This window comes from Strix aluco, chromosome 15, assembly GCF_031877795.1.
Source record: "Strix aluco isolate bStrAlu1 chromosome 15, bStrAlu1.hap1, whole genome shotgun sequence".
Lineage (NCBI taxonomy): Eukaryota > Metazoa > Chordata > Aves > Strigiformes > Strigidae > Strix > Strix aluco.
Window position 1 is genome coordinate 20,750,045 of NC_133945.1, and position 13,626 is coordinate 20,763,670.

The 13,626-nt window shown below is 48.0% G+C and overlaps 1 protein-coding gene across 5 annotated transcripts in view; it reads left to right on the forward strand.

Annotated features, from left to right (window-relative positions):
- Positions 1–13,626, forward strand: part of AXIN1 (axin 1) — a 76,746-nt gene that overhangs the window by 49,230 nt on the left and 13,890 nt on the right. For all 5 annotated transcript variants that reach the window (XR_012625338.1, XR_012625339.1, XM_074841568.1 and 2 more), the window contains exons 4-5: positions 1,137–1,233; positions 9,035–9,172. Coding sequence is in view for 3 of the 5 variants with exons in the window: in XM_074841568.1 (XP_074697669.1) it covers positions 1,137–1,233; positions 9,035–9,172 (235 nt within the window). In the remaining 2 variants the exon portion in view is untranslated. The remainder of the gene's footprint in view (positions 1–1,136; positions 1,234–9,034; positions 9,173–13,626) is intronic.

A 13,626-nucleotide genomic window follows, 5' to 3' on the forward strand; every position in this document is an offset into this window, starting at 1 on the left:
CCAGGCTGGCATTTGGTTTTGCATTCATTGTTTTTTCTCAAAATAACCTCGTGTCACCAGGAGATGGGCCCGTGTCCTTATCTTGTAACTGGGCTCCATTTCACTCCCATTCTTCTCGTCCCCAGGTGTAACCAGGATGGTCAGAATGGTGAGAACGAAAATGAGTTTCCTTCCTTTGCCTGAAGTCATACTCAGCCAGTGGTGCTTTGCCATTAGGGGTGCTTAGCAAAGCCTGGTGCCTCTGACCCCTTGACACCCCGTTGCTGGGACCCACACGCACCCAGGTCTTTGCAGAAGGGCTGCGTGCGGCTCAGCAGAGCAGGTCTGCACCGTCCGCCAGCCCGCAGAAGAGTCGTGGACCTGGCTCCCCATCTGTCAGGACCAGGGATCGTTGCCACCACTGTCACGTCCCTCTGCAGAGACCTCAGTCACCAGCTTTTTCAGCAAAGGCACAAACCTGAGCAGAGCTGGTTCACTTGGGTGTTGCTGCCCATGGCTTCCCTCCCTAATCTTGTCCAGCCTTCTCTGGGGAGAGGGCTCCGTTCTTCCGCACAGTAACTCCAGTACCAAGCCCATAATTTCTGATTGAGCTAGAGATCGTCTTAAGAGCAGCAGAGCCTACCCCTTCACTTTGATAAGCCATTTGAGAAGTTGTCACGCTCTCTTAAAAATACATACCTTGTTCACTGACCGAGTTCCCCTTGGTGTAGATGTTCACTGAGCTCCCACTCCTCCTCCTCCCCTCCTAGCCTGCCCTGTGGTTTACTGTGTACATTACAGGCTCTTTTATAGAAAGCAACCAACTATAAAAGGTACCAGGATGTGGTCCAAGTCCTTGTCCCTACCCTCTGCCTAGGGCAGCGATCGCAGGAGCCCTGCCTCACTCCGCTCCCGGCGGATGCCATGTAAGTCCCCCCTGCACCCCATACTAGAGTGCTGCTGGCACGGGGACCCGGGCAAGCATCATTCCCCACGTCGGTTCCTCTTGCTCTGCTGCACTTGCCCTGGGCTTGCAAAGCCTTTCTCAAACATAAAGGGGTTTCCTACCTGCCACTCTGCATTGGTAAGACTTAAATGAACGTCGTGTATCAGAGAAAGGCACTAAAGCAGGGCATGTTGTTGTTTTATTCCGGCAGAGATGGGATCCCACCGTACAGACTCCGCAAGCAGCATCGCAGAGAGATGCAAGAAAGTGCCAAAGCAAATGGACGTGTGCCACTACCTCACATTCCTGTAAGTAGCACTATCTCCTTCCCCAGAGGTAAATATGCAAAATATGTGAGATCTCTAGCATACAGTTGCTCTGCTTGCTCAAGTTTAACCCCCCTTAGTGCTGTATTCATTTGGGGATGTTTTAAGACAGAAATCCACTGTGCTAAGAAAGGGCTTGGTAGCCTTCTGCCAAACTCATCATCCAGGGCTGCCCAGAACACATACTTTTTCTTAACTGTTCGGTCAGTAGCCAGTTGTTTCTCCCGGATGGGAATGGAAGTGCCGTCTGGCATCTACCTGCAAGCAGGTTACGTGCCCTCAGGTGAGCTGGAGGTGTTTGTGGAAGGTGTAGGAGGCCATTGGGCATGGAGGCTGATGTAGCTCTCAGCCAAGGTCAGCTGGGGAGAAATGCAACTGTCCCGAGCAGTGCTTCTGCACTGGGGAGCCAAAGGGAGCTGTAACCTGTTCTCAAGGACTCGACAAAGCCCGCCCGGGGATACGAGGCAGGAGAGCAAAGAAGGTGCAGGCATAAGTATTTCATTTGTCTGATACTGTCTCCCCGGTTGCTCCAGGTAAGCAAACAGCTTTTGGAAGATCAGCATAACTGCTAGGGCTCTGCAGCACCATCTGCAGCTCTGCTTATTATTATTTTCTTTTTGTGAGAAGTTACAGGTGACATTTAATATCTAGCAGGGAATAAAGGTGCTTCTTTCCCCTTTGGACAGCTGGACTCCAGCACAAATCAAACAGAGAGAAAAAAAGCCTCCATCTGCTTTTTCCAGAAGTGCCTTCAAACTTGACGCAGCTGTTCTCATTCTGCCTGCTCAAAGCAGCACAATACCAGCAGAAATACACCCTTGTTTTAATCTGATTTAAAAAAAAAAAAAAAAAAAAAGCACCACTCTTTGTTTTGCCTTTTAAATTAGATTATTTTCCTTAGATTTAAGAGGGTCTCCTGTGCTTTGATCACTGGGTTGACAATAAAAGCCCTGGCTGCGGACGCTCACTAGCCATCCTTGCTCAGTCACCTCTCTTTTCACACAGTTGCTTTCACAGTGTGGTCGCTGTTGAAAAGGCTGGCTGGGTGCCTTTTTATTTCACTTGATGCCATTTTTACTGTAAGCATGGCTTTGTTAGAGTTGAAGTTTGAAAGCTTGGCCTTTATTTTTTGTTGTTGTTGTTGATGCTGTTCCCCAACAGTGGGAACTACTGAGTGAATATTCTCCGACTTCAAAGCTTGTCAATGGCTTTACCTTTTGGATAAAAATAATAGTGGCTTTCTGTTGATCATGTGCACTGGCAATGCCTCGATGAACTGCAGGTTATAAACTCAGAATATGGAGCATTAAATATGTATAGTGAGCTCTGCTTTAACGAACTTCCATCTGCCAAACATTTCTTTTGTTGAACTGAATAAGTGTCATTCCAGCAGCAGTTCCTTGCAGGCTAATTAGTTTTACTTAGCATTAAATTTTATCGACCTTTTTGGAAACCGGTTAAAAAAAGGCGGGGGGGGGGGAAACAAGGTTTAAATTGGCCACCTGCTGCTTATAAATTTTTATATTATCCTACTTATCTACGCAGTCTTTTAGAATTACATATTCTTCCTAAACTACACACAGATGCTTCACAAGGATTTTTCTGTGAAACATCCACTGTTCCCATTAGGTTCTGCACTGTAATTTTAAGTCCCAGGGAAAAAGGCATCTTGACGCATATTTATATGGGAGCGGAGGACTGAGAAGTCGAGTTAGTTCTAGTCTTTCTCCAGGGAATAAAAGTTTAGTTCAGACACTCTGGCACCTCCTGCCAGCCAATTACTGACACAGAATTGGCATCGACTTCAGAGAGGCACTGCTCTGCCCTCGCTTATCAATCAGCCAAGAAAGGAGAAGGTAATTAGACAATATGTTTTGACAACACCAGTGTGAAATGTTATAAAGTTAGTCTTTTAAAATCACCTCTAACTGCACACTTACTGAATTAAACATCCCCAATTAGCAAGGAGCCATGCAAACGTTTCTTCAAGTGTTGCTTTCCAAAGCCAGTGGTTAGGCTATCTCACAGCCCGTAGCTACAGCAGTCTCCATCAGCCGCCTGGACCTGGTGGTTAACATGCTTTTAAATGTGTAGCAATGACTAAATTGCAGCCTTTGAGTGAAGGTCTTTATGGACCCATATCTAACCAGTGCAGCCAGGGTCCATACTGACAGTGCTTGCAGAATGCCTGGCGTGTTTTCCTAGTGATAGTAGAGAACCTTCTACTTCCGAAAAGTCATTTCAGAAGTCCTTTAGAGACCTTACCATTCTCTTGCAAGTCAGTTATGGGGCTATTATGCAAAATTCTGAAAGAACTTGTATTGCTTTTAATAGCAGCACTTTTAGTTAGGTCCAGAAGCTATAAACTGTAGTGATTATATGTTCATAGGAGGCTGCCCGCTAGTTTCAACAGCCAAATAACAAAGGTATGTGCTGGTTACGGAGGATGCCCTGCTATGCAGCAGCACGTCTTGGTGTGTGGATGGCTGTGTTCTGCATCTTCCACGCTTACAAACTCACCAGTGCTCTAAGTTTGGAAAAGTTGTGTTTTGTGAAATGGCACTCTGCCCAGGAATGCAGTGGGTGAAGGTCTCTAGCAAGCAACGAGACCTTTGTTTTGTGCCTCTGGCAGGAACCCATTACATGGTGAGTGAGTGTTGCTTTTCATGTGGTTTTCCATCTCTCTCTCCTGGATTCGGGCAGACTCTTGGAGCACCAAGGAAGAAAAGAGCAAGCAAGTTCCCAAAGGAAGAGTGAAAGCCCAGAAAGCTCAGAGAATGCAGGGCCGTACCTGTGCCCTGTATTTACCCTGGCTTTTCCATTCATTCATTCCCAGGAGAGGGTGGGAGATGCTCCTTTTTCCCCAGCAGATTCAGAAAAATCCAACCTCGAGCATTAACACTTGAGATTCCTTTTTTTGGTTAAGTTTGTTTAACTGCGTAAGGGAGCCATTTTATGATGTCCTTGCTGTAGCTTGATCATTGGGTGGGAGCTCTCCTGTCCCACCACACAATCAAGGAAGCTGCGAGGTGGCTTCCATAGTGTTCTTGAGTGGAACCACTTTTGGGTGACCTCTCTGCTATGCTGTGCAAGTGAGGAGTGTACAGGAGGAGCCCTGGTCTCATGCTGCCTGGATAACTACAGCTGAATGAGTTTTCTGCTCCTGCAAGTTGGGAACCTGCACAGAATTCCCATCAGCTGTTTTAGGCCATTTTCCTCAAACGCCTTGCAGCAGTGGGACTCCTTGCTAATCTCTAAATGCTGCTAAAGTGGATGCTGAAATCCAGCTATCCGTGAGCCACAAGTATTTCTGGTACGGAAGCACCATTTATCCTTCAAAAACATATGTCACAGAGAAATGCATTAATCTGGGAAACATGGAGGTTCAGAATTCTTTTCTCTTGGCTTCTCTAGCCTGCCATCTTCCTTTCATTTCCAAGACTGACTTGTGATCTAACATCGGCCACTCAGGCATCCTGGAGGCATCAAACCTCCTGTAGAAGAGGGAGATTTGCCAACACAGAATTCACCCAGCTAGATCTGTCAGATCAGATCTGTTCAGCCCAACCCATGAATCCCTGGGGCTGCTTAGAGACCTCTACCCAGCGATAACATTGGAAAACTTCCTGTTTCATCTCAGAGTAGTTGAGGTTTATTCTTCGCAAGAGGAACCTGCAAACCGCAGTGAGGTTCTTCCCTTTCAGCCTTTTCACGTATAGTAAAACCACCCATTTAGGATGCTGGTGTGTTCTCATGTGCAACTTGGTCCTCAAACCTCAGTTTCTCAGGAAAGGTGAAATCCATCAAAACCCAAGACCTGCATCTGCCTCATGGAGTAAAATCCATGCAACTCCCACTAGCTCCAAGAAGAGAAGGAGAAAACATGATGGCAGGTGCTAAGTGGAACTATTGGAGAGCTTGTGTATCTTGCATGTTCTTAGCAGGCTGCTTCTTCCCAAAGGTACGAGAGCTTCAGACACTTCACATGTCAAGGACAATGTTCTGGTGATAGGTACCCCAAGAAATCCTTCCTCACAGCTGTCACTAGGAAAGATTGCTCCATCCAGAGCAGTTCAAGCAATTTCTTTCTTGCCAACCCATCTGGCATTCAGCCTCCCATCTGTTGTCCTCTGCAACCTCCCAACTCAGCATGATTTTGTTCTGGACAGACCCATCTGAAGTAGTGGCATTAAATAAAAGTAGATAGATAATTAAATAAAACATTAGATAAAACAGCTGTAGATAAAACAGTTCTTTAAAATGAAGCACTTCCTTTCTGAATTGTTGACCCGTAATATCCAGAGATCTCATTCTGGTCCAGACTGGAGGGCTGGATCCTCCAAAACCAGCCAGCTCTCAGAGAGTACTGCACCCTTTACTTGGAACAAAAGCATTCAGAGCCCTTCAGATTTCAGAATTTATTTATTTATTATTCAGATTATTTACCGACTCCCTTGGCAGGGCTCTCTATGCTGGGGGCAGGTTCAAAATCCTGAAGCCCTGAAGGATCCTTGTTCAGGCACAGGCTCAGCCTGGCTGGTTTTCGATGGAGCATGTCTCTCTTCCAAAGTCAGGCCCATCATTTGATAAAAGTTTCAAACACTTTGTTGTCTTAAGCCTTTTGAACCAGGTCAATGCAGCCTATGTTTGCTGTCCAGGGAAATAGAGAGAGCCCTCAGCAGTTATCTGTGTTGTTTCAGCACAGGGAATTTGCATTCATTATGCAATACTATTAGTTTTGGGGAAGTCTGTGCAGCTCATCCTTTGAGCTAGGAATAAAGTCAGACCCATGGCAACATTCAGAGCATCATCCTGCTTGAAAGCTTTCTGTGAGTCACCATTACAGGTACCCACCAGGACAACGCAGGGCACGTGCAAGCAGTATCTGGGGGGTGAAGTGAGGTTTATTTCAGTTTGCGCTGAACTTGGATGGTCAGGGAAACCCTTGCGGAGGTGGCTTCACGGAGAGGACTGCATCTTGCACCCTCAAAGAGGCTGCTGAGGACCTCTGCTAGCTGTTCTGCTGAGTGGAAAGCTCCAAGGATTGGGCAGTGGGTTTTGCAGATGCAGCGGTTTATCAAAGAGAGGGGAAAACAAGTTCATCCTAAAGATTCTTGGGTTCGATTATTTTCATTTCTGTAGTTGAGCTTCAGTCACCTCCAGGCTTTGAGAGACTGTGGATAAACATGCTGAAGTATTAGTTGTAAAAGACCAAAATAGTCATATCTTGAGTTCCCTGGATACAGCAGTGACCCTGAATGTCTTCAGATCTTCATCAGAGATGGAGCTGTGGTCCTTAAACATTGCTGGGCCTGGAGGGAACCACCTTATTGTAAGAGGACTCAGACAGGCAGGTTAGTGAACTTCAGCCTTTGCACCCGCTGCTGCTGGGGACTCAGGAGAGACTTTGGTTTGGGATGCTGCGTTGCATCAAAGGCTGTGAAAATAAAGGGAAACTCTTTCCTGGTTGTGCTTTTCTATGGAAGCTGCTGCGGTAGCTGCAACAGGGAGACCCAAGTGAGTGCTGAGTGCTGAGCTGCCTCTCATTAGGCTCATTAAATTTCTAACGGAGCAGGGCTTGGTGCTGCTGTCGTATAAACAACCGCAGGGAGAGTTGGCATGTCTGAGGTGGCAGAAGGGAGTGAACACATCACCTGGCGGGTTGCGACTTGTCAGGCAGGAGAGTGATTTCCCTCCTTGGGAATCGCTGGTGCTGCTCACGAGATGGCTGGTGGTGGTCATGGGTTTGGGGTTTCTGATGAAAGCCAGAAGTGCTCCCCCGGGCTATGCGGGGGGAATGGGGAAATGTCACTTGGATCTTAGAAGCTCCCCAGGGAGTAACAGAGCAGGGACCAGCTCTGCCACATCTTTCCCCCATGATGGAGCACATCTGGGGCCCATTCCTGGACAACACAAGGTCCAGGCGCTGGGCTGAAGCATGACACTTTGGCCCTTGTGCCAATATTTCATCATTTTTGTTGATGAAAATCCTTTTCTGTGGTGTTTCTTTTTAATACAGGCCTTTGATTTGCAGGGCTGGAGGTTCTGGAGGCAGCAAAGACTTTGTCATCCCAGGGTGGGACCCATCTGGTAGCTCACGCGTGTTATGCCCTCTCCAGCAGCTGGATCCCTGGGTGAAGGGGATGGTTGTTTGGGGCTGTTCCCAGCTCAGATGGGTCAGTCCTTCCTGGGACAGCTTCAGATGGAGCTGTTGGTCCCTCTGCTTGTCACAGAAAGCGGGTGCTAGAGCAAGCAGTCCTTTTGCCTGCAAAGCCTCATCGTGTCCGCAGATGTCCCCAGGGACGCTGCAACCCAGCACCACCCGGTGTGGAAGAGAAGGCGATGGCAGCGCTGGAATTGAGATTTGCTGGCAGGGGTGGCTGGGTCTTGCTCTTGGCAAACAAAACAAGCGGTGCTTTAACTGAGACCTCTGCAACCCAACTTGGGTGTCGTAAAAGATGTCTTCAGCTTCTCAGTGCCATCAGTAGGATACCCACTGCCTCAATTTTTCTTCCCCTGCCTTCCACTCAGCAGCTGTCAGAAAGAGGAAAAACCAATATGGTTTGCATACTCTTGTCAGGTTTTGAGACAAAGCATTATTTTAGTCTTCCACATTGATCTTTTGGTTGGTCTGGGATAAATTCAGGTAGTCTCTCATCCTCCTTCAAAGATTTCAAGCTCGATGTCTGCTTCTGGTGCTGCATTTGGTTTTTTGCTATGAATTATCTCATGTCTTCACATTTAATTTTATCTCTGGTTCTATAGAGTGTATATTTCTCTCATGTTGGTATTGAAATGTTTGAATGCAGGTTTTTATACTGTTGAATTTTCCATGTATTTTTCCTCCAAATTAAATTTTTATCTCACTGTGTCATTTTTTTTCCCTACTATTCTAACAAAATAATGCAGAAGGGATAAAAATGATGGGAAAAATACAGTGGCTGATAGCTTCAGACTTCACTACACAAACTTCTTATCCCAGAGCTCAGGAACTTAGGGACAAAGTAACTCAGCATAAGGAACCAAGAATGCCCTTGAATTTCTGTAAATATTCATTTGTTCACCCAGAGCAAGCAGAAAAATGGTATCTCTGCGCTTGTAAGGTTACTGTATTGATAAAGCAAGCAGAGGGTTGTTGCATGGCTCTGAAGAGCTGAGATGCAGTCCTGCAGGATCCTCTAGTAAGAGAGGGTGCTTTGTGGGAATTGTGGCCTTTTGTGGCTGGGCTGGGTTGTAGCAGAAGATGAAGGGAAGGAAGGTGTCTGGGAGGTGACAGGATTTCCACTTTTTTCTGTCCCTGTGGACTAGATTTGCAGAGATTGACGGGCATATGCTGATCCACCCGGGGTAAGCTGAATGAGTGTGCATAAGAGTCCTCCTTTCTATCAAAATGAAAACATCACTACTATAAGCATGATTTTCAAGAGGTTTATCTGTACATCTTTTTCCAGCCCTTTGAGACCAGGATATTCCTGTTGACTGTGTGTACATTGGGAGAAAAGCAAGCACATCCATTCCAAAGTGGAGTTTGGGTGCTGAAAGAGCTTGTTGAATTGTGGCTCCAGAAAACCTTTCCCTTACGTGGGCTGGTGCCAGCCAGGGAGCTTGTGGTGGTGCTTCAGCTTCCAGCCCCCCACTCCTAGGCTGCACCTCCACAGCTGCCAGCCTGTCCCCCCTCAACTTCCCACAGGAACAACTGGCATTTCCAGTTGTCAAAGCCTCTGTAATAAACATGTGATTTTTTGTGCATCTTTTGCTAACACCTGGTGTGTTTTCCCTCCAGCGTACATACCGAATGCCAAAGGATATCCACGTTGAACCAGAGAAGTTTGCTGCAGAACTGATCAATCGTTTGGAGGAAGTACAAAAGGAACGTGAAGCAGAGGAGAAATTAGAGGAGCGCCTTAAACGCGTTCGAGCGGTTAGTAACCTCCTTGCCTGCTCTACCAGCCTGGGAGTCTGTCTGCATAGTGTACACCACAGGGAGCTTTCAGCTGCTGTGGAAGCAACTGGGGTGACCACTTCCCTGCTCCAGTAGCTGTGGTTCACTTGCACAGGGGCTCCTGGAGCATCCCGTTGCCCCAGGAACTTCCACAGTGCTGTTTCCTGCTCCGTGCAATGCTCTGTGAGCCCCAGCACTCCCTCCCTGCTGTAAGATGCCAACTGTGGCACAGAACTGCCCACTTCTCCCACCAGTTAGGGGTTGTGGATGCTCTCCACCATCTTCTTTGGCACACTCACTCTCCTAACTTTGCAAGCAGTCCCTTACACCTGAGGATGGGGACTGTGTAACAGGGGTTCACTTTCCCCTGTGGGGTTTTGTGTGATCCTTATTTCTCCCACAAATGGTGACCAGATGGCAGGTGGTGTTATGCTTGGAGGTGTTTGTGTCTGCTATCAGGCAAAAGGGTTCTGCCCATCAGTGCCTAGCACATCCCTAGAAAATTCAGAACTGATCAGGTGTAGCATCCAAAAACCCTCTCCTGGACAGAGAAATGCCCTGACTCCACATGGGTGACTGGGGAAACCCAGCCCATGGCACTGCCTGCCTGGTACCCCTTGGTACCCTCTGGTACTGCTGGGGCCCTTCAGAGCTCGAGGACTTGGTAGATGAACCAAGGGAAGTGTGCAAGGCCTTTAGCTCCACAACAAGCTCCAAAAGGGAGAGAATGAGATATTGGTCATCTAGTATTACCTGTGTGAGATACCCTGTTCAGCAGTATTCACACAGTATCTTTGTGTCTGAGATACTGTATCTCATGGATACCTGTACATCTTGTGCTGGTGATACAGGAGGGTTTTCAGAGGACACCACAGTGTTACTGTACATCACCAGTGTCAGTATAACTGCAGCCCTGTGTGAAGAAATTGTGGGTCTGCAGTTAATAGCTGCTGTGGCCCTGAGGCGAAGCCCTGTGCTTAGTAACCTGCAGCTCTCCCTTAAAGCAGAGGTGTTGGTGCCTGGCTGGTCTAGCTCTGTGCTTTCAGAGAAGCTGAGCTTCTTGAGTCTCCAGGGCAGACCCTCCAGCCCCATTAGAGTATTCTTAAATGTTCATCTAGTAGTTCTTCAAACAGCAAACAGCTGTAGGTTGTAGTATTCGCTTTAAATCTCATCTGCATTTCAAATGCAGAGAAGTGAGGAAGGCAGAAGGATCCCTAAGGTTCCCTCCAGCTCCAGGCATTGCCCAGCAAATTCCCTGCACCTCTGCATCCAGCATCCAGCCAGAAAAGGCCAGGAGGTGCTATTTTGGGATTAAGTTCCTGTTCTTCTGGAATTGCTCTGTTTTCCTGTCTGGTACCTATTGCTTTCTAGACAAAGCCAAGGTAACCGGCAGCATTTTCTGCTAACACAGTCCTAGAGCACTCTTCCTCCACCACCTCCTCGTCCTTGTCCTCCTCCTCCTCCTCCCGTGGCTCTGTTGCAGCCTTCACCTGTACCAGACTACATTATCCCAGCCCTCTGCCTCCTTGAAGAAGTTGCCAGTAGCAATACCATAAAATCAGCAAATACCAATGTGCCAGAGAATATATTTAAGTCTGTTTAAACACATTTTTGTGTGACTTAATCTATTTTTAAGCCCAGGACTCCCACTAATGCTATATATTAAACCTCTTTGCTGTCTCCAGAATGTATTTCATTGACTGGCTGGCATCTGGCATTAGCCATTCAGGAGAAACTCAGAGTAAGCAATTGTAGCTTTTTTAGGTCAGCACTTAAGGTGCAGGAGCTGCTGGTATCAGCAAGAGGAGAGCTTGAATCCTGATAGATCACAGGGCTTTTTTCTATGGCTGAACACCAGGACTACAGGGTAACCTCTTACCGGGTCTGCATGGCTCACTGAACAGCAGCACAGGGAAAACCACAAGCGTTAGTCACACTAGACAGTTATCAGCTTAGCAGAGGAGCTGGAAATATTTTGCAAAAGCTAGGAAAAAAGAATTTTTCTCCCCCATGCTGAGCTGCCTGCAGGTTCCCTTTCAAAGCCGCATCAGTAATATTGAGAAGAGGCATCTGATTTAAAGCCAAATGCCTTTTACTGAAAAGACTGTAAGATTTCTGTTTTTCGAAAAAAAAGAACTCTGAATTCATTAATTATTCTGAACAACGTGGGAGAGGATTAGAGGATATGTGAGTTCCCTTATTACTTTTTGAGCCACTTCAGCCTCATGCCCGTGCATGGAAGCTCCGGTATCGTATCGTACAGATCAGTATCGTGTCATGCAGATCACTCTATCTTTGTCTGAACTGAGCAAATTGAAAGTAAGCCAGGAGAAGCAAAGCCACCGCTGAGATTCTTGCTATTTGAATATAAAACATTGCCTAACTAGAGAGGGAAATCGTTTGCATGATGATCAAAAACGCGCTCCTGGTTAGGTGAGCTGTTTTGCCTCACCGACCAGCAGCGACCTGATGGGTGGGACTGGGAGAAGGGCGAGGAGGAGGTTTGCCTGTAGCTCATCAGTGCAGATCTCAGCCTCCTAATTCAAAGGGAAGGGTACCCCCGGCCTTGCTGGAAAGCAAAAATAGCTCAGCAGACAGCCAGCAAAGTTGAAGCCTGCATCTCTCTAACTGCCGCTGCCTGTGGGAGTGGATGGAAGAGGTTTCTGACTGTATTATGTCAACAAAGCACCATCTAGTGGTTATGGCACCCAGGGCCTCCCCGCCTGCCCAGAGGCAAGCTTTGCCCAGCTCACCCACGGCAGCAAGATGCCGAAACATGGCTCGGGAGCCCACGCCAGCCCTGTGTCCAGGAAAGCTGTGCCCCCCCAGACCCGCAGGTTTCTTCGGTGTAAAACACAATCGTTACTGCCCCCAGCCTGTGCCTTCTCGGTCATGTCATTGTCTTGTCTTCCCTTTCTTCTGCCTGGGCCAGCCGTGGGCAGGGCGAGGGTTCTCGGTGGGCAGAGGGGCTGCAGGGTAGGCAGCAGGCTTGTGCAGCTGGGCAGGTCTGGGGGGGTCGGAGGGCTGTGCTGCATCGCCAGGCGTAGGCTGCGGTGTAGGCTGCTGCACTGCAGGCGTAGGAGCGCCTCGCAACGCACCAGTGCATGCAGTTGACTTTGCTTGTATCCAAAGTTCTGCGTTGCAATCCCAGCTTGGGCTGCCCCAGCCTTGTGCCCTGTGTTGTTTTTTTCACCGCAAACTGAGCACAGTGAAAAGATTCAGCAGAACTGGTATCTGCAGCCTTGACTCAGACCTTTGGCCTCTGCCCTGCTTAAGGAGAGAGGACAGCTTGGGATAGGCACCCCAATTCCTTTGTTAGCTGCCATTTGCTCACTGTTGGGGCTTTCCTACCTGATGTGAGGCCAAGACCAGTGTGGGGGTGAGAAGCCAGCTGCCCCAGGGCTTACCTGCACACCACCCACCCCAGCAGCATTTGCTCCTGCCTGAGGACCTCCTTGGGGTCCAGATCTTCTGCTCAGTGACACAGATAAGCAGAGCTAAGGCAAACCAAGAGTGAGACAATGCATCCCTCTCCTTAGCCCACCCTGATCTCAGTCTCAGAGCAAAGCAAAGGACCAGGTCTCAGTTATTGGCAAAATGGAAGTTCCAGGCAGCCCTTTGTCTGGACCACCCTGGATTGTCAGTCCCACACCACCCTGCTCCAGTGTGGCAACACAGCTGGAGCTCTGAACTCTGAGCTGAAAGGACGTGCTGCTGTTGCTCAGGGATCTGCGCCAGGGTCAGATCTTGCCCGGCACATTAGTTGGTGTTTAAACCTAAGAGTTTTCCAGAAAGTAGGTACCAGCCCTAAAAGCCTCCCAAGTGCTGAGCACGTCATTACGTTTTCATAAACTGTTAATAAATGCTTACCCCAGTGGTAGGGATTTAGTCAGCACATGCTTCATCTTTTCTTGTCCCTGAGCTAGGTGCCCAGGGACGGCAGTTGGCAGGCTGCAGCGTTGTGGCTGTAGATGAAAGGTGCCTCTGAAGTTCTTCAAAGCAATTTGTTATGAAGTGGTGCGTCCCCTCCAGATGTGGGCATCGTGTCACACCCCCAGGCTTGCAGCGCCCACGCCTTTGGCACTTTCAAAGCCATGCATTGTCCCCTGTTCAGGTTTGAACCCCCAGGTGTGACACTGGAAGGAAGTCTGTTATTTGCTTTCTTGCTCTGTGGTTGGCAGCTGAGACTTTGAAGCTGGTTAGCAAGTGATGGATGATGACATCTGACAGGCAAAGCTGATGGGAGTCAGTGTTTTCTAGCAGATGCATTTATCTGGCAGGGCAGAGATATCCCACGCTGCAACTGATTTCTTTACTGTGCCAAAGGAGGAAAACAGAGCGGGACTAAAGGACTCGCTGGAATCCAGCTTATGTAATTAAAAAAAAAAGGAATCCTGATTTCCAATAAAGAAACTTCATAAATATATGAGTTT